The sequence below is a fragment of the Rhamphochromis longiceps genome, linkage group LG19, assembly GCF_057381845.1.
Source record: "Rhamphochromis longiceps isolate RC_006_pf linkage group LG19, R_longiceps_female_GT1.1, whole genome shotgun sequence".
Classification (NCBI taxonomy): Eukaryota; Metazoa; Chordata; class Actinopteri; order Cichliformes; family Cichlidae; genus Rhamphochromis; species Rhamphochromis longiceps.
In genome coordinates this window covers 19,582,043-19,606,881 of record NC_140575.1, presented here as the reverse complement: position 1 = coordinate 19,606,881, position 24,839 = coordinate 19,582,043, and the positions used below count along the sequence as shown (strand labels likewise).

General features: G+C 40.6%; 1 protein-coding gene across 4 annotated transcripts in view; it reads right to left on the bottom strand.

Moving 5' to 3' along the window:
- The window catches only part of slc8a3 (solute carrier family 8 member 3), a 136,992-nt gene that overhangs the window by 13,203 nt on the left and 98,950 nt on the right, over nucleotides 1-24,839 (bottom strand). For 3 of the 4 annotated variants that reach the window (XM_085392517.1, XM_085392520.1, XM_085392519.1), the window contains exon 4: nucleotides 1,436-1,453. The exons of the other annotated variant lie outside the window; for it this stretch is intronic. In XM_085392517.1, coding sequence (XP_085248643.1) covers nucleotides 1,436-1,453 — 18 coding nt within the window. The remainder of the gene's footprint in view (nucleotides 1-1,435; nucleotides 1,454-24,839) is intronic. 4 annotated transcript variants of the gene reach the window in all.

Here is a 24,839-nt window from a genome sequence, read left to right as displayed (position 1 = left end):
ATGAATGCTGGGAAACCTCAATGAACTGAAGGAATCTTGTAAAGAAGAATGGGTCAAAATTCCTTCACAACATGAGCGACTCATAAAGTTATGCCAGAAACCATTACTTGCAGTTACTGATGCTAAAGGTGGTTCTGAGTTATAATCAATCATGGGGATGTACTTAATTGTTTTTCACAGGAGTGCATGGAGTTTTTTTGAAAACCTTCACATGACTTCACTTTCCAGTTTTTGAGGGACAGTTGGTTTAAAGAATCAGCAGCTAAGAGAGCTTGACTGAAGCAGAGGATAAACTGAGGGGCTCCACCAGGTCCCAGTATAACATAAATGAAAAGTTTTGCAAGTAAAGCTGAAAGAGCAATAAACATGGAGATGGAAATGAGCATGACAGGTCCCCTTCAACTGTAATGTGGAAGCTCTGATGAATTTGCTTCCAGTCCGTGTGTGCCTGCGTGCCTTTGCTTTGCAAAGAAGCAGCAATGCTTTACTGAGCTCCTAAGTACATTCCATCAAGCCCCATAACATCAGTCCTGTGCTGTTCAGCTCTATCAGGAAGGAGCCCTTGTGCATCCAGAGGCCTCTCATCCTACTCTGCGTATGACACCCCCACTGAGCCACCTGGTGCAGAGACCCTGTCATCTTTTATACGACTTCAGAGTTAGCCCTGCTGCTCTTTGCTGACAACATGCTTACCATTAAATATTAACATTACCATTAACGATCACAGACAAGTCCCCTTGATAGGAGGGCGCGTTTGCAAGTGCACACACGCGGGCATGCATAATATACCAGTGCATGAGTGCCTGCACACACACACACACACACACACACACACACACACACACACACACACACACACACACACACACACACACACACACACACACACACACACACACACACTTTTAAGCTAAATCAATTACACATCCAAGACAGTGTGTACCCTCAACTCCTGACAGCATTCCTTTTGCACAGTGCTGCACCTCTACATGACACAATTTGCTTGACAAGGATGGGAAATATAATAATAACAGAACCACAAAGAGGTAATTAAATTTCTAATTTCAGGACTGTAGGTTTTTATCTTGATTGTTATCAACTGTTTGTACCTTGCTCTTGACTAGAGAACATAATTTATGGATTTGTGATTAATAATCCTCTGATTAGCATGCAAAACCATCATTAAGTGAAGAAGAGCGCTTCAAAGGAGCCATGTATTGTTTGTAACAATGACAAGAGAAGAGGACACGAGCGTGGGCATGCAGTTTATTTATACCAAACCTCTCAAGTATCAGTTCAGACTCAACATCTTTGATGGTGACAAAAAATTGTTGTGATTTGGATTTCAGATCATTAAGGCCTCATGTTAAGACCACAGCACGCACAAGAGGTGATGTTAGTGGAGATTCTTATAGAGAAGGAATGGACAACTTACCATCCGCTAACAACAGGGCTGTTGATGGAGAGGAGAGAGGGAGGAAGAGGAGGAAGAGGGGAGGGAGGAAGGCATGGAGAAAACAGAAAATGCAATGAGCAATGGAAATGCAACAAAGAAACAAACAAGAAAGAAAAATGGTTAATAAGAAGGAGAGAAATGTGATGGCCTCGGAGAATTACTTTGTACTGACCCCGAGGTGCAACCGAACGTTCGATTGGCTGATGAGGAGGAAGGATTACGGCACTTTGTAGCTTTTTACAAGCATTTATTATGTTCATTAGGGGGGAAACTGTTAGAAATCAACAAAGCTGTTGAAAGTTTTCCTTCCCCGCCTTTTTTTCATGTTTTTTACTCTCAGCTTTGGTCAGATAACTGAGAGTAAAGAGATGACAGTTTCACATGAACACATATTTAACAAGAACGCTCATCTCCTAAACTACTAATGACCTCTCCTCCTCTACAAGCCCTTTAATAAACAGAAATAGTACGGTAAATACTAACCCCTGAAACAAATTAATATATGCATCAATTGCAAAAGTGCATTTGCTGTGGGCATCTGCAACTCGTGAAATGTAACACTTCTATAAATACTGTATTATGTAAAAGCTAGATTCACTACTGTCAATATGGTGGAGGGGAGGATGACAAGAATTTATTTGGCAGCTTCGGTTAGGGGGTGTGGGCCGTGAAACAACAACAACAAAACCTGCATCAACCTGTCGTGAATAGCTGCCAGCCAGCCTAAAAACCCAATGAGTGTTTTAAGGAGTGTGTCACGAAAGCCTGCACGCTGCTTTTAAATTCTGCAGAGATTCAAAACTAAACACTAGCAGTTCATGAAAATTCCCTGAATTTAAAGATTTTAGTCATTTTCAGTTTAAACCTGCATTAATTGGTGCTTGGCCCCTCAGCAATGATAAATAATTGTCTTGTAATACACATGTGTGCATCAGTATCAGCAATCATTAATTTCTACCTAGTTGTTTGTGGTCACCACGCACTGCTGAGAACACTAGGTGGTTTTTCAGCTGCTAAACTTTCACCTTTGTGAACAAGCTAATCATAATCCAAAACATGGAGCCCATTATACTCAACTGCCCACATTGTTATTGAGTATTTTCGTAATAACATACTTGAAACTATGAGCAAATATCTGTATTTAAATCTCTTTTTGGGCCGATCAAAAAATGTCACAGGACGAGGAGGCTGTGATTAAAAAAAAAAAAAAAATACACTTCTGCAGTATATGTTCACCTAGAATAAGCAAGCAGGCACTTGTGCACTTGCTGAAATATTCTTAGTCAGATGTGGTATTCTGTAACACGATGATGAAAATGTCTCTCACAGCTGCTCCAAAACATCACTCCCCTTTCCCCACGTTTTGATTTGACTTTGCCTGGTTGTTTATCTGCATGCCGTAGCTGCGGATCACTGACACACTCAGATGCCCTCGGGAAAGTTTAAACCATAACAAAGATGAAATCATAAAGAAAAAACTGGGGGTTTGTAAAGTAATTTGGCAAGAAAGATAATTGCATGACAAATTTTGCCATTAGTGAATGAAAAGCGAGGAGAAAAGCGTCCCTATGGCTTTCAGCCTCTAGAGGTTCACAGTGACAGCTCTACCTTTTGACATCTTCACGGTCAAATTCTCCTTAAATTTACAAACCAAAGATTTCACATGACTTTAAAAAAGGAATAGGACGACAAGCAGGAAGAAACTAAGCTGTCTACATCCAACATGAATGGACCGGCTGCTTACTGAAACCTTTTTCACTGAGACATGATACTAATTGACCTGTTTGTGTTCAGAGGCACCTTATCAACTCCCGAAATCAAATACAGTCCACAGTTAATCATGATTAGAAGCTAAGTGCATTAATTGCTATGGGTGACTTGCTTCATTATCATTAGTGGTCGCCGAGCTGTGTTGATCTTAAGCCAAATGTGGTGGAGTGTCCACACCACACTAAGTAATAATAGGATGACATTTAAAAAAACTGAGAAGGGAGCGTCTAGCATTCACACATTCAGGTGCAGAAAATACACTAGAACAACTACACATTGTTAAAGTGGGTTTCTTAAAATCTCTAGCATGTATTAATTCATCAATAACTGTTCTGAACACCAGAATGATATCTATAAAGTACAAATGTTGTCTTTGGTGAACAAAAATTCAATTCAATTTACTTCTAATTTATTTATATAGCGCTGCCAAATGACAACAATAGATGCCTCAAGGTGTTTTATATTGTAAGATAAAGACTCCATAATAAATAAATAAATATTTCCAGGTAGGAAAGAAGTGTTTTTGCTCATTATTTTGTTCATAATGATGTTGATAATGTGGAATGGTACGAGGAAGTTAGCTGCATCTAAATGTTCCAATTTTCATGACATAAATTTATGTTTTATTAATCCAGAACAGCCATGTTTTGATTGCAAGGGCCACTGCTCATTTTTGTCTAACATGCACACAGAGATCATTGCTAGTTGGTCTCTTTTTATTAGTTGTTTATAAAAATATATAAAATGAACTATGTGCATGTAGTCATAACTAGGGCCTCCAGTGAATGAAAGGCTATAGTGACATGCATGTTCTTAGGCCATGAAGCCCTCATGAAGTAACAGCTCGGGGGGTTTAGACAGATTGACAAAATACTGGACTCTGATGCAAAAAAAAAAAAAAAATGCTGTTTATTTGTGCAAATGCTCAATTACTTTAAGAACAAAAATGCCCAGAATGTTAACATGTGTAGGAAGCCTCTATCCTGTATCATTTTTCACTTTCGGTGGATAATTTCTGAGGCATTTTCAGCGCAACCATCAGCGTGTGCACCCACAGTCATGCCAAAAAGGGAGCAAACAAGCTCACAAATCTATTATCAGACACATAAACAGGAGTGTTTTAAAGGCAGTGGGCTGGCAGTACTGACTGCACTCACAGGCCAGAGTGCTGTCATTTTGCCAGGAATACAACTGCGATAGGGAAGATTAACCTAAGAGATGTAATTGTAGAGGTGGAGGAGTGTGCTTGTGTGTGTAGACAGTGAATGTGTAAGTGGAGGGCTAGGATATCTGTGTCTCTGTTTAATTGCCAGCATGCTCTTTTGTGTGCTCTGCCTCATCAGATCTGTCCGGCTACAAAACAGTGAGTCCTCCTCTTGATGTTGCACACATCTGGACTCTGAGACCGGCATCAATACGACACTAATGGGGCGCCTTTTCTCTCTTTAGCTCATTACGGAAGAATCATCATTTGACTTACTGGGGCTACTCTGGTTGCCAAGGACAAAGTGGCTGTGCTGGGAGTGTTGTATGTGAATACATGAAGGAGTGGATGTACGTACGTATGGATTGGGGAAAGAGATACAAAATGAAGGAGAATTTTGTGCGTGCACAAGCAAAGTATGGGAGATGGGTAAATAGATTTATGAGGCAATAACAAAAGAATAGAAATGAGCGATTGGTGGAAAAAGGAGAGTAGCAGTGGAAGCAAGGATGGAGAAAGAAATTGAGGAAGCAAGGGGTATTAAAGGATAGAATCTGAAGAGATGGATGGATGAACACTGGCAGGAACTGCTACATGCGGATAGACAGATGAAGGGAGTAGTAGATATGATAATAAAAAAAAAGAAAGAGGGATTATTGAGTGGAATGAAAGGAGTGGGTGGTTGGAAAAAAAGATGGGATCAAAGATGAACAATCTGTTGGATGCAAGGAAGAATAATAATTTAGTGAGTAGTTTAATGGAGGGATTGGCAGAAATGGGAGGGCAAGAATTTACAGAGCAACCAAAGATGTGAGGTTGAAAAAAGGAGAAGGAGTGGAGGAAAGAATACATAGGCCACAGCCAAAACAAGGACAACTAATCTAAGGAATATGAAAGAAAAAATGGGAATCTCAGCAAATGAACTAATGGACAGGAGGACAGATGGATGTTTGCGGGGATTGAAAGGATGGATAAAGGTACTAACAGAGCTAGGATGAGTGATGCATGAGTTCTCTGATGGATAGAAGAGGTACAGAATGAGCACCATTGATCTATATATAGAAAGATGGATGGAAATGGAGAAAGAAACTGCAAGAACAGGCTATGGAGCAAAGAAGGGATTGCAGATTCTTGATAAGAAAGAGATCACAGCTTAAAGGAAAGGCTGGAGCATACAGTTGGATGTGATGTTAACTTGTCTGCATTTCGCATGTGTGACAGTCATGGTTCAAGTGAATAAGGTCCCATTCACACAGGTTAACAAACAACATGGCAACCACCAGTCATGAGGGGAAAAATGTGTTTCATAGCAGTTGCTGGAAAATCAATTGCTAAAGCCCCAAACACACAGCGACCACCTGGCAACCACTGGTTGCCATGGAAAAATGTGTATTCCCAAACTGTGAGGCACAAAACCTGCTTAAGATTGCTGTGGTCACCTGTAGCTTGCATGACTCATGACGACTTGTCTACAAATACTCGCCAGCTGCTCTCTGAGTGGTAGCGAAACTGGGAAAAGTGCGACAAACCAGAAACAAAGGCCGCTTGTTCCTAATGCAAAAAGTTGCATCTTTTAAAATGTGTCGGCCGACTTTTACTTTGAAGGTAGGCAATCTCAGTCTCCAGTTTGCGTTGCACTTTTTCAAGTTTTTTCTACGACTTTGCTTGGAATTCATGGGTATTTTCAGATTCAGAGCTCCTTTAGAGAACTAAGCTATTACAAGTCATCTTAAGGAGGATATCTGCAATCCATGTTATTGTTATTGCAAAAACTTCACCAATTTTTTCAGTCTCATGGTGCCACTGGAGATCAGGAAAATTATTAGGTCTCATCAACCACACTGTTCAAACAGATAAATAAAGACAATCTGCAGGATGTAAGCTAGAGACCATACAGCGACATGCTCAGGCAATAAAACCTCAGACTACACCTGCCGTTGAAAATATCAGAAACGGGTACAGATACCTTATACAGAGGGCTAGAAAGAATATGAGTCAAGGGTGTAAAGTGGCCAATCACCTTCAAACTTAACTTTTATGTGATTTAATGTGAAACTTTTGCGACTGTATGCGACTATGACAGAGCTGTGATATCCCTGTATTGGCAAAATCAGTTCAACACACACACATACACAGAAATGCGATCAGATAGGACAAAAAGGATAAGTGGAAGGCTGAAGATGTGGACATAGAGGGAAGGAAGGAGGGTTGAGTGATGTTCATCTGTTTCCTGCAATCGTCCAATCATGAAGAGACATTATCTACTGTACTGAGCACTAGTCATCAGTCTTCATAAGGCACACATTTGCATTTGTGAAGATATCGACACCCGTACTGCACATCATTTCCACACACACACACACACACACACACACACACACACACACACACACACACACACACACACACACACACACACAAAGCGACTGTGAGAGAAAACGTGGTGCACAGGAATCTCAGCAGACAATCTGAGTGTTTCCTGCAGCTCAGAGTGATTCGTTAAATAATAATGGTTCAGGATTGCAGCTGAGTGGCCACCGTCTCTGGTCTGCACCGCTACTCAGCTTGCACCAAACACACGCACACAATTGTCAGCCTGTGAGAGAAACAAGATGACAAAGACGGATGCTTCAGCTGCCTTTATTATGTTTCAATATGCAGGCTGTGTAACGCGTCCATCATCTTGTTATGCTGTATCCATGTTTCTGACGGTGTGGAATCGGAGGGAGTCAAAATGCTGAGCACACACCATGCTTCATCTTCTCAGGCAACGCTGCTAGACTGAATGAACTGATAATTTAACTGAATGCTGGATGATTTCACTTGAGCATCCTGATAGAGGTCTTTCATGGATGAAAAGTCATGTTTTTAATCTTGCTGCGCTAATTAATGCCGCTATGAGTAACATTTTGACATAAACAAATCGTCGGCACATTAATTTTGAAATATTATAGTGATTACTGTAAACAAATACAATCATTGGCAAGAAGATTGGCACACCCTACCACACACAACACTGTGCTTAAATAACATGCAGCAGGCAGCTGATGGTGGTCTGGTTTACGACAAATGAGGAAGAGTTTTGTGTTCTCCCATCTTCCTATTTATTGCGTGTAATCCATCTTATATCATATCACAGCATATAATATGTTGATTAGAGATGCTGGTAGGTGAGTTCTGTTAACCGTGAATACAACAAAGCCAGCTTCTCCTCTCTGATCCCACTCTTTCTGCTAATATAGGTACAGTAATGATTAAAGTGGTACTCACTTGGTAGAAAACACTAATTATTGGGATTTCCCCAAAAAGCCTAACTGTTTCTTTAAACATTTGTAGGAGGAACTGATCAGTTGCTAGGTTCCATATTTGGTTTAATCTGCATCTCTAGATAACGGCTGCTTGGGAAAGCCCACAAAGCCCCAGACAGTCTGCCTCGGGACACACCAGAGATGCTCCTAATCGGCACATATGGCGCATTTCGCTTGGGACGTTTTTTTATATTAACAAGAGTCTTGTTCCTCTCACTATTACTGCCTTATCATCTCTTTGTGGCCTTTCCCTGTCTGTCTCTGGATCTTTGCCTTCAATCCTTCGAATGTTTTCTTTAACATCTTCTTTCTGTGCCTCATTTGCACATCTACCTCTGTCTTTATTTTCTTGTTTTCTTTAGCTATAATAACTTGGTAGGTGTGAGGTTTAAAAGGTAGTGATTTTAACTGATTTTCACTGTCATTTTTTATCTATCATTTATATTTTTATAAGGGTAAAACTAATTGAAAAATTAGGGTCACCGGGCTTTACAGTCTTTCTGTCTTTTTCACTTCCTTTTAAATTAAAACTAGACTACGTAAAACTCAATGCAGGTTGGATCTTCCTGTTGTAAGTAAAAAAGAAATTTCATGATTTTACATAAGCTACATTCAGCTCTTCCCTTATTCAAAGGGGGTCACCATAGCAGGTAGCTCTGCGTGTTTTGCACAACCCCTTCCCGACGCAACCTCAAAGGGATATACGTCTCCTCCCGGGATTGAAATGAATCTTTCATTTGTTAGGCAAATGTTTGAACTAGTACACTAATTTCCTGCTTTTATGTATGAAAACAATTCCTAAGACTTATTAGAAAGATGTTCTGGTTCTGGATCAGCTACTGGCCAGCTTTACTGATATTTGGCATCAAAGATATCTCACAGAGTCCTGGATCACTAATATAATTTTGACTGCTTCGGTTTTCATGACTCTTGAGCATTCTTAAAATAGTTTTTAATATCATGCGGCGGCTAACATTTTGACAGGAAATATCAGAGTAGCAGTTTCTGCCTCTGTAAAGGCACCATTCTGAGCTTCTGTGGATTGATCGATGTGTGGAGGTCTCTACCTACGCGCGACGTGTGACTTGCTGTGCTGCAGTGGTTTCACATGATCCCTCTGACTGATTGCGCTAAACAAGCAGGAGAGGATGTAATTAATGTGGGTTTAAAAATCAACTTTGAAAAGATGTTCTGGTGAAGCAAATGAAATGAACACAGAGGAAACATGTTCGTTAAACCTCAACGATGCACAGTGCATTTCCATGTGGAACACTAACACACTAAGCAAACTTTATTTGCTTGCAAGGAGAAAAAAAACTATTATCTCAATCGACACCTTTCAGCTGATTTTGTATTCTGCAGCTGACTCTAGAACGTTGCTACTACTGTACACATTCTTGGCCTCCAATTTTACTCTGTGTTCTGTATTTGTTTACACGTTATTTGATTCTTTGATCTGGCTTTGAGGACTAGCTGCCCATTGCTTGTAGAGATAGCATAATTCACTATTTTTAAAAAACAGGCCATATTCTGCCAAATAATGCCACTGTTACAACAGCACCACCTCTTGTCTATGTTCATTCCCTACACATCCTCCTCGCCTTTCTCCATCCTGCCTCCATATTTTATGCATCTCTTATTCCTCGCCTCTGTTTTTCTCTCTCCCCGATTTGTCCGGTCCAAATTTCACGCTGAGCTGCGCGGATCAAGTGGAGACGAGCTCCCTCTACTTGTTAACACTCTGTTTATTCTGCAGCCATATCAGCCTCTCTACCGTGTCAGCAGCAGGCAATTACAGAGCAGATTACCAGCTCTGATAATGTCATCAGACCAAGGCTTCGACACAAACACGCGCAGTGAATACACACATATGCATGCAAACAACTAAACACTGAAGTTCACCAACATGTAGAGGATAAGCAAACTTACACCTGCAAGTAAACAAGCGTTCCGCAAGTGTGGAAAGAAAGTTTATCCCGCTACATTGTAACTGACAGCTGTATGTGATCATTTATAATAAATTGAGTAATTACATAGAGTAACACAGTAGTTTAAAACTAACAGTTCACAGGTTCCTGGTTCAATCCTGCCACCTGGCTGGGTATTTTCCTGGGTCTACTGCAGCTTTCTACCAAAGCCCAAGGACATGCAAGTTAGTTCATTATTTTAAATTGGTGGTAGCTGTTGATGTGAGAGTGTGTGCTTGTCTGTCTCTCATTGTTAGCCCTGCGACTGGTGATCTGTCGAGGGTGCACCCTCGCCCAAGCAACCCTGGATGGATATCGTTTCTTTATAGCCAGTGTTGCAATGGACGTATGCTGAAGTACAATCCAAAAATTATTTTATGCTTCTTTCTACTTTAACTTCACTATAGTTTGGGGGAAATGTCCATTACTCTGTCTATCTGAGAGCAGTAGTTACGTTACAGCTAAAATATATTATTAATGGTATACAAGAGGAATCATTTATCATACAGTCAAACAGGATAGTGAATAATAGAACACTGACAAAGTTCTTTTCTGTAATAGTTTTATACTCTATGTTTGCTGATAACAGTTTTACTTCAGGTTTAGCAGCATTTTTACTTTAAACAGAGTTATTTAAAATTGTAGTTTTGCTACTGGTTTGAGAATGTCTTCCACCATTGCACCAAAGCAATACTGTGTAGTTAAGATAAGATCAGGTGACTTGGTATTCAAACTGTGTTGCTGTCACACTCCGATGACTAAGTCACAGAGACAGAGAAGTTTTGTTAAACTGAGATGCAACTGCTATGTTGCAGAGAAGCTTGTAATCATGAATCATGTTTAGCGATATCACTGGATTTTAACCTTTTGCAGTCTGGCAAAAACATCTGCATTGTGTTCTTATCTGTTTAGCGAGGACTATGCATTGGTCTGCAATCCACCAGAGGGTTCTCTCTCTGGAGACTGTGTGTTGGAGATGTGCTGAGTTCATCGGGAATCGAGGGGTCTCTCAGCTACTCGATTTAATCTATTGTGGCCACTGTGCTTACTGATGTTACCCTGAGAGCTGATTAACTGCCTTGCTTGGCCTTTGCAACCGCACAGGCAAAGCTGCAGCCGCCACTAAGTCGTCTCATCGGCTTTTTAAAGCCCAAGGGGTCCTTCTAAAGCCCTCAATATCCACTTATCATATACAACATTATTATCTGCACCATTATTATGCCTTTTCTACTAAGCACTAAACTGGAAGTAACTTTTTTTTGGTTGTTTTACCCTCTGGATATAAGACAGCCTGCATATGAATATTTCAACATGTGTATTTTGTCCCTAAATGAGACATCTTTCAGAATAGCTGGCACCACACAATTAAAACAAATGATTCAGCAATGTTACTCATTTGTTGACACAAAAAAGAACAATTTCTTAGACTAAGCCAACTGAGATTCAATCTAGAAATACTGAATTTTTACAGGCAAGTAATCTTGTCAAGAGAAAAAACCTAATTTCTGCATCATTTTATGTATTTATGGTACACTGCAAAAACTCAAAATCTTACCAAGTATATTTGTCTTATTTCTAGTCAAAATTAATCTCATTACACTTAAAATAAGACACAATCAGCTACAGGGTAACATTAGAGACTAGAGATTTTTTCCCCTTTTCCACTGGCAGATTTTTTTTCACTTATTTCAAGCTAAAATATCTTGTATTAAGTGAAAAAAATCTGCCAGTGGAACAAGTGAAAAATCTCTAGATGACACGGATGACACGCTCCTCTTCTTTAACTTCCTGTGCCTGATTGCTACAGTGGATCATTTGCTTTCATCCTCTTCTGTCACACCAACAACCTGCATGTCCTCCTTCAAACATAAACCTCCTCTGTGGTCTTACTTTTCTCCTCCCAGATAGTAACTTCATCTTCAACATCTATCCACGGTCTCTCCTCTTCACATGTCCGAACCATCTCGACCTTGACTTTATAACCTGATGTCCATCCTGGTCACTCCCAATGAAAAGCTTCACATGTTCAACTTCGCCACCTCCAGCTCTGTGTCCTGTGTTTTTGTCAGTGCCACCATCTTCAAACCACACATCACAGCAGCTCTCGCTGCCTATTAAATAACTATTAAATGGTAATCTAAGTCACCTGTAAAGATTTCAAATAGTTAGCCTAACAGCTTCTGCATACATGTAGACCTACATTTCACTCACTTTACTCACTTTTAGACCAATAGGGATCCAATTTTCTATTGTGTACATTCCTGTAAATTTATGGCTGGTTTGATGATACAATTTTGTAACAGTATTTGGGTTGAAATGAAAATGAAAGCTACAATGTAGCTGCAACAGTGAAATCTGGTTTAAGCGCTTTCTTCAGCTGAATTTGGTCAAGGAAAAAGAAAACATTCTTTCTTTCTTTTTCTTTTTTAGGGAGGGTACTATACATAGGAGCATGGACACACAACCACACACGTGCTCCTCACACGTCCGAGGTGACTGCTGACATGCCCCAAAATAAACTGGTTTAGTCAAAATAAATCAAATCAGAAGTCAAGTGACTACTGGGAGCCATCTAGCATTAAAGGGAGGGACCTTCCCTAATGCAAGAAAAAGCACCTGAGCTGCTCCTCCTGTTAGGTGTGTCAGTGAGGGGTGAGCTTGGTTTTCGGGAGGGTAGGGGCAACACAAGGTCATCAGCGACACAGACTTTAATGAGGGCCCACACAGAAGCCGGTGCCCTTGCCGGTCCCCCCGTGTGTTAAGACAGGCCTGACACTGTAGTGTGCCACTGGCAGCAGTGCAGCTCATCCATATCTCTGTGCTGAGAACAGCCCCTCCACACACCTCTCAGGAACAATTACTGCTCTTCCAGCTCCTCATCACAGATGGCGAGGGCTTTCAGAGCGACCCCCGCCCCTCACCGCCTTTCCTCCGCGTCTCATTGTATCTTTGGTTGACTGTGTCTGTCTCTCTCCACCTCTCTGTCTTTTTTTATTTATGCTTAGACTATTTCTGTCTGCTTCCTCCTCCCTCTGCTTCTATCCCCCTCCTCCTCCGCCTTACCCCTTTGCCTCTCCCAGCTCCAAACTCAACAGTTCAATTTAAATCCATTACACCCAAGCCCCTGACAGAGTGTGGCATCCATGGTAGCCGTTACTAGACAACATTCTCGCTGTGACTCTGCAGCAAGGCCACCGCTGGCAGGGAGATGCACTGAAGGCATGTGGGGCCTTTTGACGTAAATGCCTGTGTCATTTGCTAAGTGACAGGTCCCGTCCCTCAACCGCAACCCCAATGTGGAAGGGGAAAAGATCACATCATAAATCATATCGTGCTGACGGAATGAAACATATTTGTTTAAAAGCATGACAATTCAAAGCAGAAGGATGAATCTAATTTGATAGCAATATGGCATCCTTCTATTGTCATTCCCTGTGCATGGCTGCCCCTGTAGCCCTCCTATCTGCTGAGCATGATGCTGAGTAAACATGGGTAGGAATTTAGCAGCAGTGATGGCTGAGGTAAACCTGCTCCAAGCCTCCGTCCTTGAAGAAAGAGTAAAGACACGCTAAATCACCAACACAGCATCTCACATCCTACACTAACTATTGTACAAAACCACAGTAATCATAGCAGAGAAACTCAGCTCTGACCTTTCCACTTGGAAGGCGGTGCTGTAAGCATACACTGCACTTCCACTATTGTCTTGATCCATGCAAAGTTGGGCAAACAATGTACATAAAGATAAAGATTCACAGTGAAAATATGCAAGGTTATAATCACAATCAGAGATAATTAAAGGGACTGCTCATGCAGTGCTTCCCACAATAACACTGCATCAATGAATTACCATTTAATTGCATGTTGATACAATCAATGCTGCTGTGACAGTTAGCTTGGCGCTAGCAGAAGGGGAAAATTATCATGCATTTCTTCACTATAATGGAAGGAAACTGTAAAAGAAGACATCTGCCTTTTAAAATAAGTGGCAACTGTTCTTGGAAAATGATTGCTGCCATCATGCCATTACAGCTGTCTGAAAAACTTTTTGTGGACTTGATGCAAATTCTGACACCGTTTTGAAATCTTTATTCTCTGCAATAGTCATTCCGTCATTCTGTAATACCTCCTCTGCTGTTACTGGTAGATTTAGCTGTTACTGTGCTAGATTTAGAATAAACAGGCCTCAAATCCAAACACAGAAAACGAAGAGGTGGGACTCTGGTGTGGTGGTTATCAGTGTCACCGCAGAGCATAAATGTTCTGGGTTGGTACCTGCGAGTCTGCTGGGGCCTCTGAATCTGCATTTTTTGCAGGTGCTCTGGTCCAAAGACAAAGAGCACAAAGGTTTGACAAAAGCGGCGTACGCTAAAGGTTTAGCTTGCTATTGTGCCCTTTTTAAAAAACATATTTTAATAGGTGGCCTTTTCACCACTTTTCTAGCAACGGTGAGCTGCAAGGTGGTCGTTGTCCTCCAGCAGCTTCCTTCTTATTCTTCTCACTAAGCTCCAACATGTACCAGCTCAATTTAAGTTACGGTATTTTGGATGCTGAAATTCTTGCTTTTTTTCTTTATTTTTGGCATTAGCAGCCAGTTTCTCTCTTAACAACTTCACGGCTGTCTTCATGGCACTATGCAAATTGTAGATAGCAATCAAAGACCTGTCAGTTTGGAATGGAGGTCAGAACAAACCAAGCTGGTGGACACGTACATACATTTTATGGTAATGATGATTTTTTGGGCATTTTATGCACACATTAGGAAACAAGGCACCTTGTGAAGCATCTGAAGAGCCATAGGTGACAAACTCAAGTTAACTGCTTATTATTAGCTTTCTTTACAAAACTTGAGTTTGCTTGGCTGCACTATAAACAGATGAACCAACTAAATATCTGTTTACGTCTGCCAAAGCAGATGTGTTTTTTTTTATGAATCTTTATTGATCAAAACTTCGATAGCTCCAGTTTTCAGCTTTTAATTGACAATTTTCTGTGTCGAAGGTATCCCAGTTATATAGACAGTACATTAACTCTACATAACCTTCATTATCATGTCACACCCTTCCTCTGACAATCTTCTCAATGACCCGAGAAAGAAGTGGAGCTTTAATGAAGTCAGGGTCTGCGAATGCATGAATAGCATTTGAATTAAATCTATTCATCCATGCCAGTGTGATTTCTCTGTGGTACTGAGGAAACCGAAGGCCCTCTGAGTCGTGACATTTGTGCCATGGCTGGTGGAGCAGGCTGGGAGGTGAACACCCATCTGCCTATATCCCTGACCACAAATTCCAAACCCATTGCAATACACAGACTTTGCCTGGAATGAGAAAGATAAGGGGAAAGGAAATCACAGTGTAATAGGTTTGTGACCAGGTGTTTTAGCAGATATGTATACATGTGTCTATTTGAAAGAAAAGCAAAAACACATTTCTTACAAGCAAACACTGTTATTCTTCCACATACACCAACAAAGGAGCATCCAGATTCACTTCCTGCAGTGCACCTGTGACACACAGTCTCTGGGGCGTATTTTATGATTACATAATAATCTTTACTTAAATCCATTTCTTGCATGGGAATTAGTATCAGTGTCACACGATTCTAATTTCAGAAGTCTCTCGACATACTAAAGTAATCCCTCCCAGATTTCAATATTAATTTGTCATGTGTATTCAAAGAGAGCCTTGCACGCTTTGAAAATGAGCTGAGAACAAACCAAGAGACTTTGCTGACAACAGAGAAGGGATTTAAATGATTTTAGACAGGGGGAGGTCAAACTGTGAAACCCCCACCAGGACTGACGCAAGTTCATAAGACAGATGTGCAATGTGCAAAGCAGATCTCCAGCAATTAAGACAAGAGAAAATAGCACATCAGAGATATAAGAGATGTTCTCGAGGCTGATTTCATTGCTCAAATGTCAAGGTACTGATTATGAGAAAGAACTGCAGCACAATGCTGAAAACACAGTTTTATACACTGTAGTCCATGCGCTATTAGTATTATTAATAAAGTGGACCTATCCTACTTTTTTCCTATTTTCTGTCATAACTATGAGCTAAAACTCAAGAGCAAAAATTTATTATAAAACTAGCTTAAAGGGAGAGGTTAAACTCAGCAGCTTCACCAAGTCCCATTGTCAGATAAATACAGACTAGTTATTATAGAATCTGCACAATTACTCTAGCAAAGAATAAAAATAGGGAGCTGGGAACGAGCTTGATATGCACCTTTTACACTCTTATTAAACATCATTCACACCACAAATCACCAGACTACACAAAGCATCAAGTCCAAATTGCAGCTCATTATCATTTTGTTGAAGGACTGCTGTGTTAACTCGTATAGTAAATCTGAAATCTGACAGTTTAAGCCAAGATAATGATCAATAGTCAAAGCCTACTGCTGTGCTCCCATACTATTTAATTAATCACTGTGCAATGTTTCAATGGAGATTGTCTTTATTTTTAATTCAGGGCACAAAAGAGTTATTTAGTAGCTCCATTTAAAAAAAAAAAAAACTGGTCAAATCTATTGTCTCGCTTTGTTTTTATGCATTGTTTATTGTGTCAGTGGTCTCTGTGGTAATGCCATTTCTGCAAAGCTGTCGAATACATTGTAACTTAAAGCGAAACACTGATCAACACAGTCTTATTTGATAAATATAAAGTCACTTTCACTGGCTGATTAGCTTAGCACAGATGAAAAAAGCGACTATGTTGCAGAAAGCCCTGCTCCCAGTCTAAAAAAAAGAATCTAAAGAGTCCATAAAAAATAACAAATTATTTTTCATGCACTATAGCTATCACACAGATGAGGTATAAATTGTCATTTTTGTAAGTTGCAGTACTTGTTTCCTTAGTCTTTGTGTAAACCCACAACTCATTTCTTTATATTTTTCCAGTAAATCTGGAAATAGGTGCAGCTATTTATCAAAATGTATGCAAAAATAAGGAGCATATGAGGGAAAAACAGAGTATGTAGAATCTAAAAAACTTGAAGGTGAATGTTTGGTATGATGACCTTTATTCTTCAACACAGCCTGAACTCCCTTAGGAAAGAGTTCTGTCATTTCTTTAAGTAGCTTTCAGGAATAGCTTTCCAAGCTTCTTGAAGGACATTCAAAGCTCTTCTTTAGATGTTGGCTACCTTTTGTTTTGTTTTCTTCTTCTAACGTAGTTTTCAGACAGTACTTCATGGCGAATCAAAATTTGATGGTACATTTCTGCGTACATTTTCCAAGTCCACAACACCACTGGCTGAAATGCTGCCTCCACCACATTTACACCTGGCTGAGTCTAACCTCAGCCTTTTCTCCCTGTTATTCATTAAGTATGGCTTCTGGACAGTCCCCCTTCCACTTACAGCATTTCTGGTGAGGCTCCAGTGAACAGGAGGTGGATCAACAGAAGGTCCAGATGCATCTCTCAGGTCTTGTGCCAGGCAAATTTGTTCCTATTTCTTCAGGACATAAGTTTCACATATTGTTTATCAGCTTCAGATTTTTAGGCCTGCAAGTTCTTTTTTTCTCTTTTGTCCAGTTTATTCGGTTTTGTTTTTCGAGATATGCCTTATGCATTTTCAAACTTTATGTACAGGAACTAAGCTGATCTTTTAAATTAAATTCTCAGTGGGAAAGCAAACAGAAGGTGTTGAGGATTGTGTAGTGAGGCAAAACTCACCTTAAATACTTCAATTTGAAGCCTGAACATTGCTTGATGTTACAGATCTTACTGTAATTGTCAGCGTTCATCCATCTCTGCCATCACTCCACCCACTTTTCTTTTTTTCCTAAACTGAGCTGCATTAAGAAAACAGACTGAGGTCCTAGGGTCACATCCCTGAATTGTTTGCCAACAGGTGGTGAGGTTGCTGCTCCTGCAGGGAGCGGCAGCTGTTCCCCATCGCTCACTCACCAAGGTCTTGCTGTTTCTGCCATCATTTGTGGAAACAAGGGCAGAGCTTGATGAGCCTCTGGAAAACTGATGGCAAACGCACCGGGAGACAGCTAAAATGGCAGGTATTAGTAGATTAGTGGCTCTTGTGTGTCATTAGCTAAGGTAATAATGGAAGGCTTTGTGGGAGGTTATGTTGTGTAATGATGCATATGATAGCATAAGCCCTTATTAAACTACATTTCAGGCCTATACTGACCCACATAAAATGTGTCATTTGATCAGTAAATGGCATCTAATCCATGGATTTTCTGATTACCACTTCCTGTGCGTTCTTGTGCGGACTGCAGCCGTCGGTTCTCTGCACACCTGTTAAATTGTAGGAATATTTAATCCACCTTTCTCAGAGGATACCATGAAGGGAATGTGTCCTTACATGCTCGTGGTGCCGTGGGAGGTTCCACTGCACAGTCACATAAATGGTTGTTCAGTGTAATCCAGCTCACGCACCTATGCAAACCTAACCATGCTGCAGTATAAGTCTCCCGTTTTGTTTTTTTTAATCTTAAAGAGCTTAACACAAAAACACAAAAGAGAAAGGAACAGGAAGGTATTTTATGGAAATACCCGCCACAGGCCACCTGTCATCCAGACAAATTGAACTGACGTAAAATATAAATAATTTACGCTGAACAACATAATCCAGAATCTGTTATGCTGTGCTACTTTACTTCCTCAAAACTTGAAATTAATAAAAGACATATTAATTCATAATAAGTTCATAATAAGTAGTCATACAATGTATAGTTGTGGTGTGCGTACAGTACACATCCTTTTCCTCAGATTTCCTGGATTACTATGAGATTGCCAAAAAACATGAACAGCTTCATTCTGACATACTGGCACATCCATTGGGAGATCCCCAGTGCCATCTGTAATGGCTGGTGGGGCTGGTGATAAGGAAAGTGAGTCTTTATCTCAGCCCAATTAGGCAGCTAATTGATTCAATACCAGTCATTTAGACCTCCTCCAGGCTCAGGATTGAGCACTTCAAGCCTTTGAAAAGACATCAGGTCCCCGCAGGGGAGCAACCAGGGAAAGATTGTGTTTGACCCTGCAAAGGAGGTAGATTATAATCTAGATTTAAATCCTCTAACTAGGAAGAAATGGGTAAATCTGACGAGAGAGTCAACCCTTAATATTAACTGTCACTTTAATCTCTGACTAGTTTCATTGATTATAAGACAAAACTGTTTCATTTTAACTTCGCAGTGATCAATTAGCATTTTTTTAAAACGATATTAGAGTATTTTTATGGGTGTTTATTGGAATTATTGACCAATAGAATGTTAATAGTAATATAAAACATGATATGCTTCAAAATGTGTCTATTTTTGTGTGGGCTATTGGTTCCCAGCCAAGTGTAAAGTGGATGGAATGAGAGTTAGCGCCTCCAAGTCTGAGTCCATCGTTCTCAGCTGTAAAACGGTGGAGTGCCCCACTCTGGGTCAGGAACAAATTGCTCCCCTAAATGGAGGAGTTTGAGTATCTGCAGTGATGCGGTTGCTGTACTGGCCTGTTGAGGTACAGAGCGAGCAAAGTGTGAAAGCACTGTCAATTTACTGGTGAATCTACATTCCTACCTTTAACTATTACCATGAGCTGTGGGCAGAGATCATGATTACAAGCAGCAGAAACAAGCTTCCTCTGCAGGGTGGCTCAGCTCTGCGAGATAGGATGAAGGAGTCTGGTCATTCATCTTATCTCCTCCACATTGAACGAACCAGTTGGGTTGGTTCAGGTATCTGATCAGGATGCCTCTTGGGCGCCTCCTAAGTGAATGGGGAGGAGGCCCCAGGGGAGAATAACTCTTGGGAATTTCTTGGGGTCCCCCCTGGATGAGCTGGGAAAAGTGGCCCGGGAGAGGGAGGTCTGGGCTTCTTTGGCCTTATGACTCAAACATAGATAAATGGAGTGGAGACCAGAAAACACGGGAATGCATAGATTTTGAAAAATGCAAGACAATAGGGACAAAATTGCATACACAGCAATTTTGTCCCTATTGTCAACGTCTGTAACAAGTACCACCTATCATACATGCTTATTACAAACTGCACAATTACTATAAAACTATTTATAAAAGAGCACTGCAGATTAACACTTTCTCAAATCGAAATATTTAAACAAATTTTTATCCATTCTATTTTCTATAACACCTGGATTTTCCATGTAATCTATCTACATATTTCCATAATTCCATTGATGTGCGATCAGATTAGGTGCAGATCAGGATCAAACTGCAAAGTGGGACACTGCCCTTGATTGAGAATATGCTCTCTTAGTGTCCTTCTGAAAAAAGGATGAGCCTACTGAGCCTATACTTGCAACATAAGAACAGTGCTATTTACAGAGATGGAGGTGGCCTTTCATTTCCCACGGTGCTAATCCAGCACTGCCTCTGGCTTTCCATTTCACTTTTCTGAGGAGGCAAATAACTCTTTTTCTTGACATACTGAAAGCAGGCAATTCATTTGAGGTCAAATACAGGTTGGCTGCTAACAAAGGGATGATAAGCTTGACTTTTAATGCAAGACAAAGAGCAGGTACATGAAATTCATTGAGTCATAGAGATTTATGCAGCCCGTGACCTCAGCAAAGGGAACGTAATGAGCGTCAAGTTCATAAGTGGTATGCTCTTGGTTCTATCACGTAGGACAAAGCAGATATTATTCATAGGATGATGACATGGAGGAGACTGTGTGGAGCATCACGTGGTCTCTAGTGGTTAGTCTAGTGGTTATGGAAATAAAGCAAATCTCAAAGAGATGCCATTTTAAACAATTTAGTCTGGGTATAATATTACAGTATTGTGGTCACATGTAAAGGCCTCATCCACACATACACTTAGTCTTGCTTCTTTAATGAAGACAACTTTTTCCCTTTACACACAAAGCTCGTGAGTAAAACATTTTAGATGCAGGTATCTTCAGAAACACAGAGAAGTGCAGGAAAATGTCGATGGCTGGAAAGCTGGGGCCCGTTCTTCGTACCTCGCTAAGTAGGTTAGCCGGATTAGATTGTTGACGATTTCGCGTGATCCTGGATCAGTCGGTTCCCCGAAGCTCATCCGGGACTTGCTGTCATAGCAACAGAGCCGTAAGCGTAAACCTGCTCGGGAGCAGGTTTACTTTATGTAAACAGGATTAGATCGCGGCCACGCAGGTATGTCCGCTTCATTTATACGAAAGCAACAGCGATAAATAAATAACATCAATGTAACTGAAGATAATGCAGCACTTGATCCTTTTATTGATGTCACACAGATACATACAGGTCATTTCCTAAAAAAGGGAAATGTACTATTAACATTCTATTACATGTATTTGATTATTACAGATGTAATTCATATTTCAGAGTAGTAATTGTAAATTACTTCGTGTAATCAAGATGAGAGACCACGGCTATAAAAGCCAAGGTGGATTTGGGAAGCCTGTCGCAGCCATGTCCTGTCCGTTTACGCGAGCAACCCATTGCGGAAGGTGCAAGATTGATAAGGAGAGTCCTCAGAATTCAGCGTATATTGCGGGACAGACAGGATCCTTTAGCTCAGCGCGACAGTGTGCTCATTGAGAGATATCGATTTTCCCGTGAGGATATTATTTACTTAACCAACTTGTTGACGAGGGGGTGCAGGACCACCACCTGTCTTTTTTTGCTCTGCCCTTTTCTTGGTTGCTGTTATAAACAAACAAACAGATTATTTCAGGCTCTCTTTCCAAGAGACGAAAAGCAATATAAGTGATAAATATTACCATTCTGTAGAATATTCTTATATTTCACTTTTACTTGTTCCCATGTTCTAGTGGGTCCTGTCGTGGCTCTAATGTGAAAGAGGATATAATATAACAATATAATATAATGTAATATAATATTGGATAATATAGTGTAATATAATAAATCTACCCTACCGCCTACTGGTGTTGGCCAGAGGGGCCGATGGCGCAATATGGCAGCCTCGCTTCTGTCAGTCTGCCCCAGGGCAGCTGTGGCTACAACCGTAGCTGCCTCCACCAGTGTGTGAATGTGAGAGTGAATGAATAGTGGCATTGTAAAGCGCTTTGGGTGCCTTGAAAAGCGCTATATCAATCCACTCCATTATTATTGTTATTATTATTAAATTACTTACGAGTTTAATTTGTCAGCAACTTTCTGCCAGCCCTCGCTCCTTGCTTTTGCAGCCTTTGCAGTGTTCCCTTGCGTTCTGATTAAACTCTGAAACTCCTGAAATCCCTCACTCAGGAGTTCTTGCTCTGCTGCCGAAAAATACCGAGCCGAGCGCGCTCCTTCGACATTTTCGCCGACCAATCAGAGGGTTGCCGATCAATGTTTCTACTATCGATGCGTAGCCCCTTTTACGACACCCAGTGATGTCACATTACTGCGTCCAGCTGTACTAATCGTCAACAGCAGGTGTGTTCGGGGAACCGGATTAGCGAGCTCACGGTTAGCGCGATGATTTGATCTTGGATGTGTCATTTGATCTTGGATGTAGTAAGCGACGTACGAAGAACGGGCCCCAGGTCACAACTGAAATAATCTGAAATGGTTCCCAAACGTTTTGAATTAGTTTCTAATCAAATGGTGTCTAGCTGTAACTCACCTCTTAAGTTAGATGTCTTTAGCTATTTCTGGGTGCAAACTCAAACAAAGACTGTGGCATCACTGAGAGTTAAAAACGGCCCCAATGCTTCCATCTCCAATAAAATGTTCAGTGTGGCTGTTGTCCCGCATGTTAGTTTAACTGAAAAAGAGGATTTATACAGTTTAACAGAGTAAGAACTTAGCAGGAGGTTAGCTTGTTGGATTTTTTGACAATATTAAATTACCTCTACAACTTTTGCATATTCACTGTTAACTACCGTGCCACTCACAGCTAAAACTGCTACCAAAGCCTACAACCATGGCCAATGCTAATGGTACTTTTTTCTTCTTTCTACACACACTATTCCTACCGCTAGTTAGTCTCCCAAAGGCGAACTGTGTTTGCAAGACATTAATTTAGAAAACACACAGCAGATGTTTCAGATTTGGTTGAGCATCACATTTAATTTCTGGCTCAGGCTGATGTCAGTTTAATTTTGTGCAACACATAAGTGTCTCATACCACATCAAACACCTCCTATATATGTATTTGTATTCAACATGATAATGTTCTACAGCACAAATGTCTTTATATTCTCAGAGGGCACTTGCAGCAACATTTTAAATTGTCTATTTGAACTTCACGTGTCCTAGCGTTGGTGATCTGGCCTGAGCATCCCGCCACAATATAACTCACCCCTCATTCGGAGGTAATGAATGTGTGTGCGTGTGTCTGTGTGAGATGGAGAGAGAAATCTGGAAGAAGGACCCGGCCAAGCTCAAAGAACAGCATGTGAAGTGCCCTTAGATGCCACAAGAGCTCACTCTGAGCGAGGCGCCTGACGGGTGGCACATTTCCCAACGATGGGCATGATTTGAATGAAAAGTGGCAGGGTTGGAGATGGATTACCACAGGGAGGAGAAGGGAATTAATTCTCTAGCCACCCACGCACGCACAAACGCATTAACACATGCAACAAATGTAGGGGATAATAATATACTTTCATCACAAACACGCTAAAGCCAGGAATACTTTCTCCCTGATTCTGTTTTAAACAAATGCAAGAAACACACTCAAGTGTTTGCTCCTACACAACACACCACAGTACATGAATGATGACACTGCCAGCCAGTGCTTTGTAGCACACTTTTTGCAGTGTCATTTGAAGGTCCCACACTTTCAAGTCTACCCAGGATGCTCCACCCCTCCTCCATCCCCTTTGCTCATATACTGATGTTTTTCCTGAAACATTAAAGTAGCTTATTGTTTCCTCTGTCCTTCCTTTCTTCCTGAACATATCAATTATTATCACGTCTTGACTCCAACTGGCCAAGTTTATAATGGCTTTAGATGTCAGGAAGCAGACTGTTTGGGTATGATTATTAATTTGCATCTACTTACCGTAGAAAGCTAGATTAATTAGTTTGGCCAATTTTATTTGCAACTAGTGCTCAAAAGACTTGTTAATTAGTCTTTTAAAAGCAAAAATACATATAATGTGAAGATGTGACCTTTTTTGTTGTAAATATATATCTTTGTATTTTTGGACTGTCAGAATGAACAAACTTGACATTTACATTTGACATTTTTGAAACATGCTATGAGTCTGATTGCATAGAAGTCTATGAGAAATTACTCTACAGCCACTTTGATGTAATGCAAGAGTAAAACCTTCCCAGCTGGTCGCAGTTGGTACTTTCTAGTCAAATTTTAGTACAGCAGGATATTCGTTTTGCAGATTAAGCTTCCATTTTGTGCAAAATAGACTATTAATCAGGGTATGAGTTAGTGCATGGGTACCCTGAGATTGACAAGTCACTAGTACAGGTAATCAGTATCCATTACGTTTTTTCCTAAATCTGTAAAACAGTGGTTATTAGATAATCAAACCAGAGGCTAAAGGTGAAAATTAGCCTTTGTTGTCTCAGCAGTGTAAAAGTCACACTCTATGCTGTCCTGTGAAAACTAAGTGCACCCCAGCTGCTTAAACAGGAATTAAGAGGGTAAGTAGCCAAGTGCTTCTTCATTAATTGATTATCAGCTAGTCTCACCATCTCTATAAAAGCAGAGGTGCTAGAATCTTCTCAGGAATGGATGTGCCAGGAAATTCACCCTGAAGTCAGACTGTGCAAAAAAACCCCAAGACCTACATTGCACAGTCTACAGGCCTCGGTTAGCATGTTCAGTGTTAAAGTTGATGACAATGCAATTACAAAAAAGTCTGAACAGGTATGGCTTGTTTTCAAGTATTGCCAAGAAAAAACTCTTCCCTCTAAAACATCTGGCTGCAGGGTTTTGGTTTGCATAGCTGCATCTGAACAAACACAAAGACCTCTGGAAAAGATGAGACCAAGGTGAAAATGCCACATTTAATAAAACCAAACACGGAATATCAGCACTAACACCTCATACCAACAGTCAGCACTTTGGTGAAAGGGCTGATCATTTGGCTTGTTTTGCATCCATAGGACCTGGGCGCTCAGTTATTGAGTCGACCACAAATTCCTCTGTATACTAAAAAATTCTGGAGTCAAATGTGATGCCATCAGTCCAACACCTAGAATTTGGAGAAAACTGGGTTATGCAACTGGACA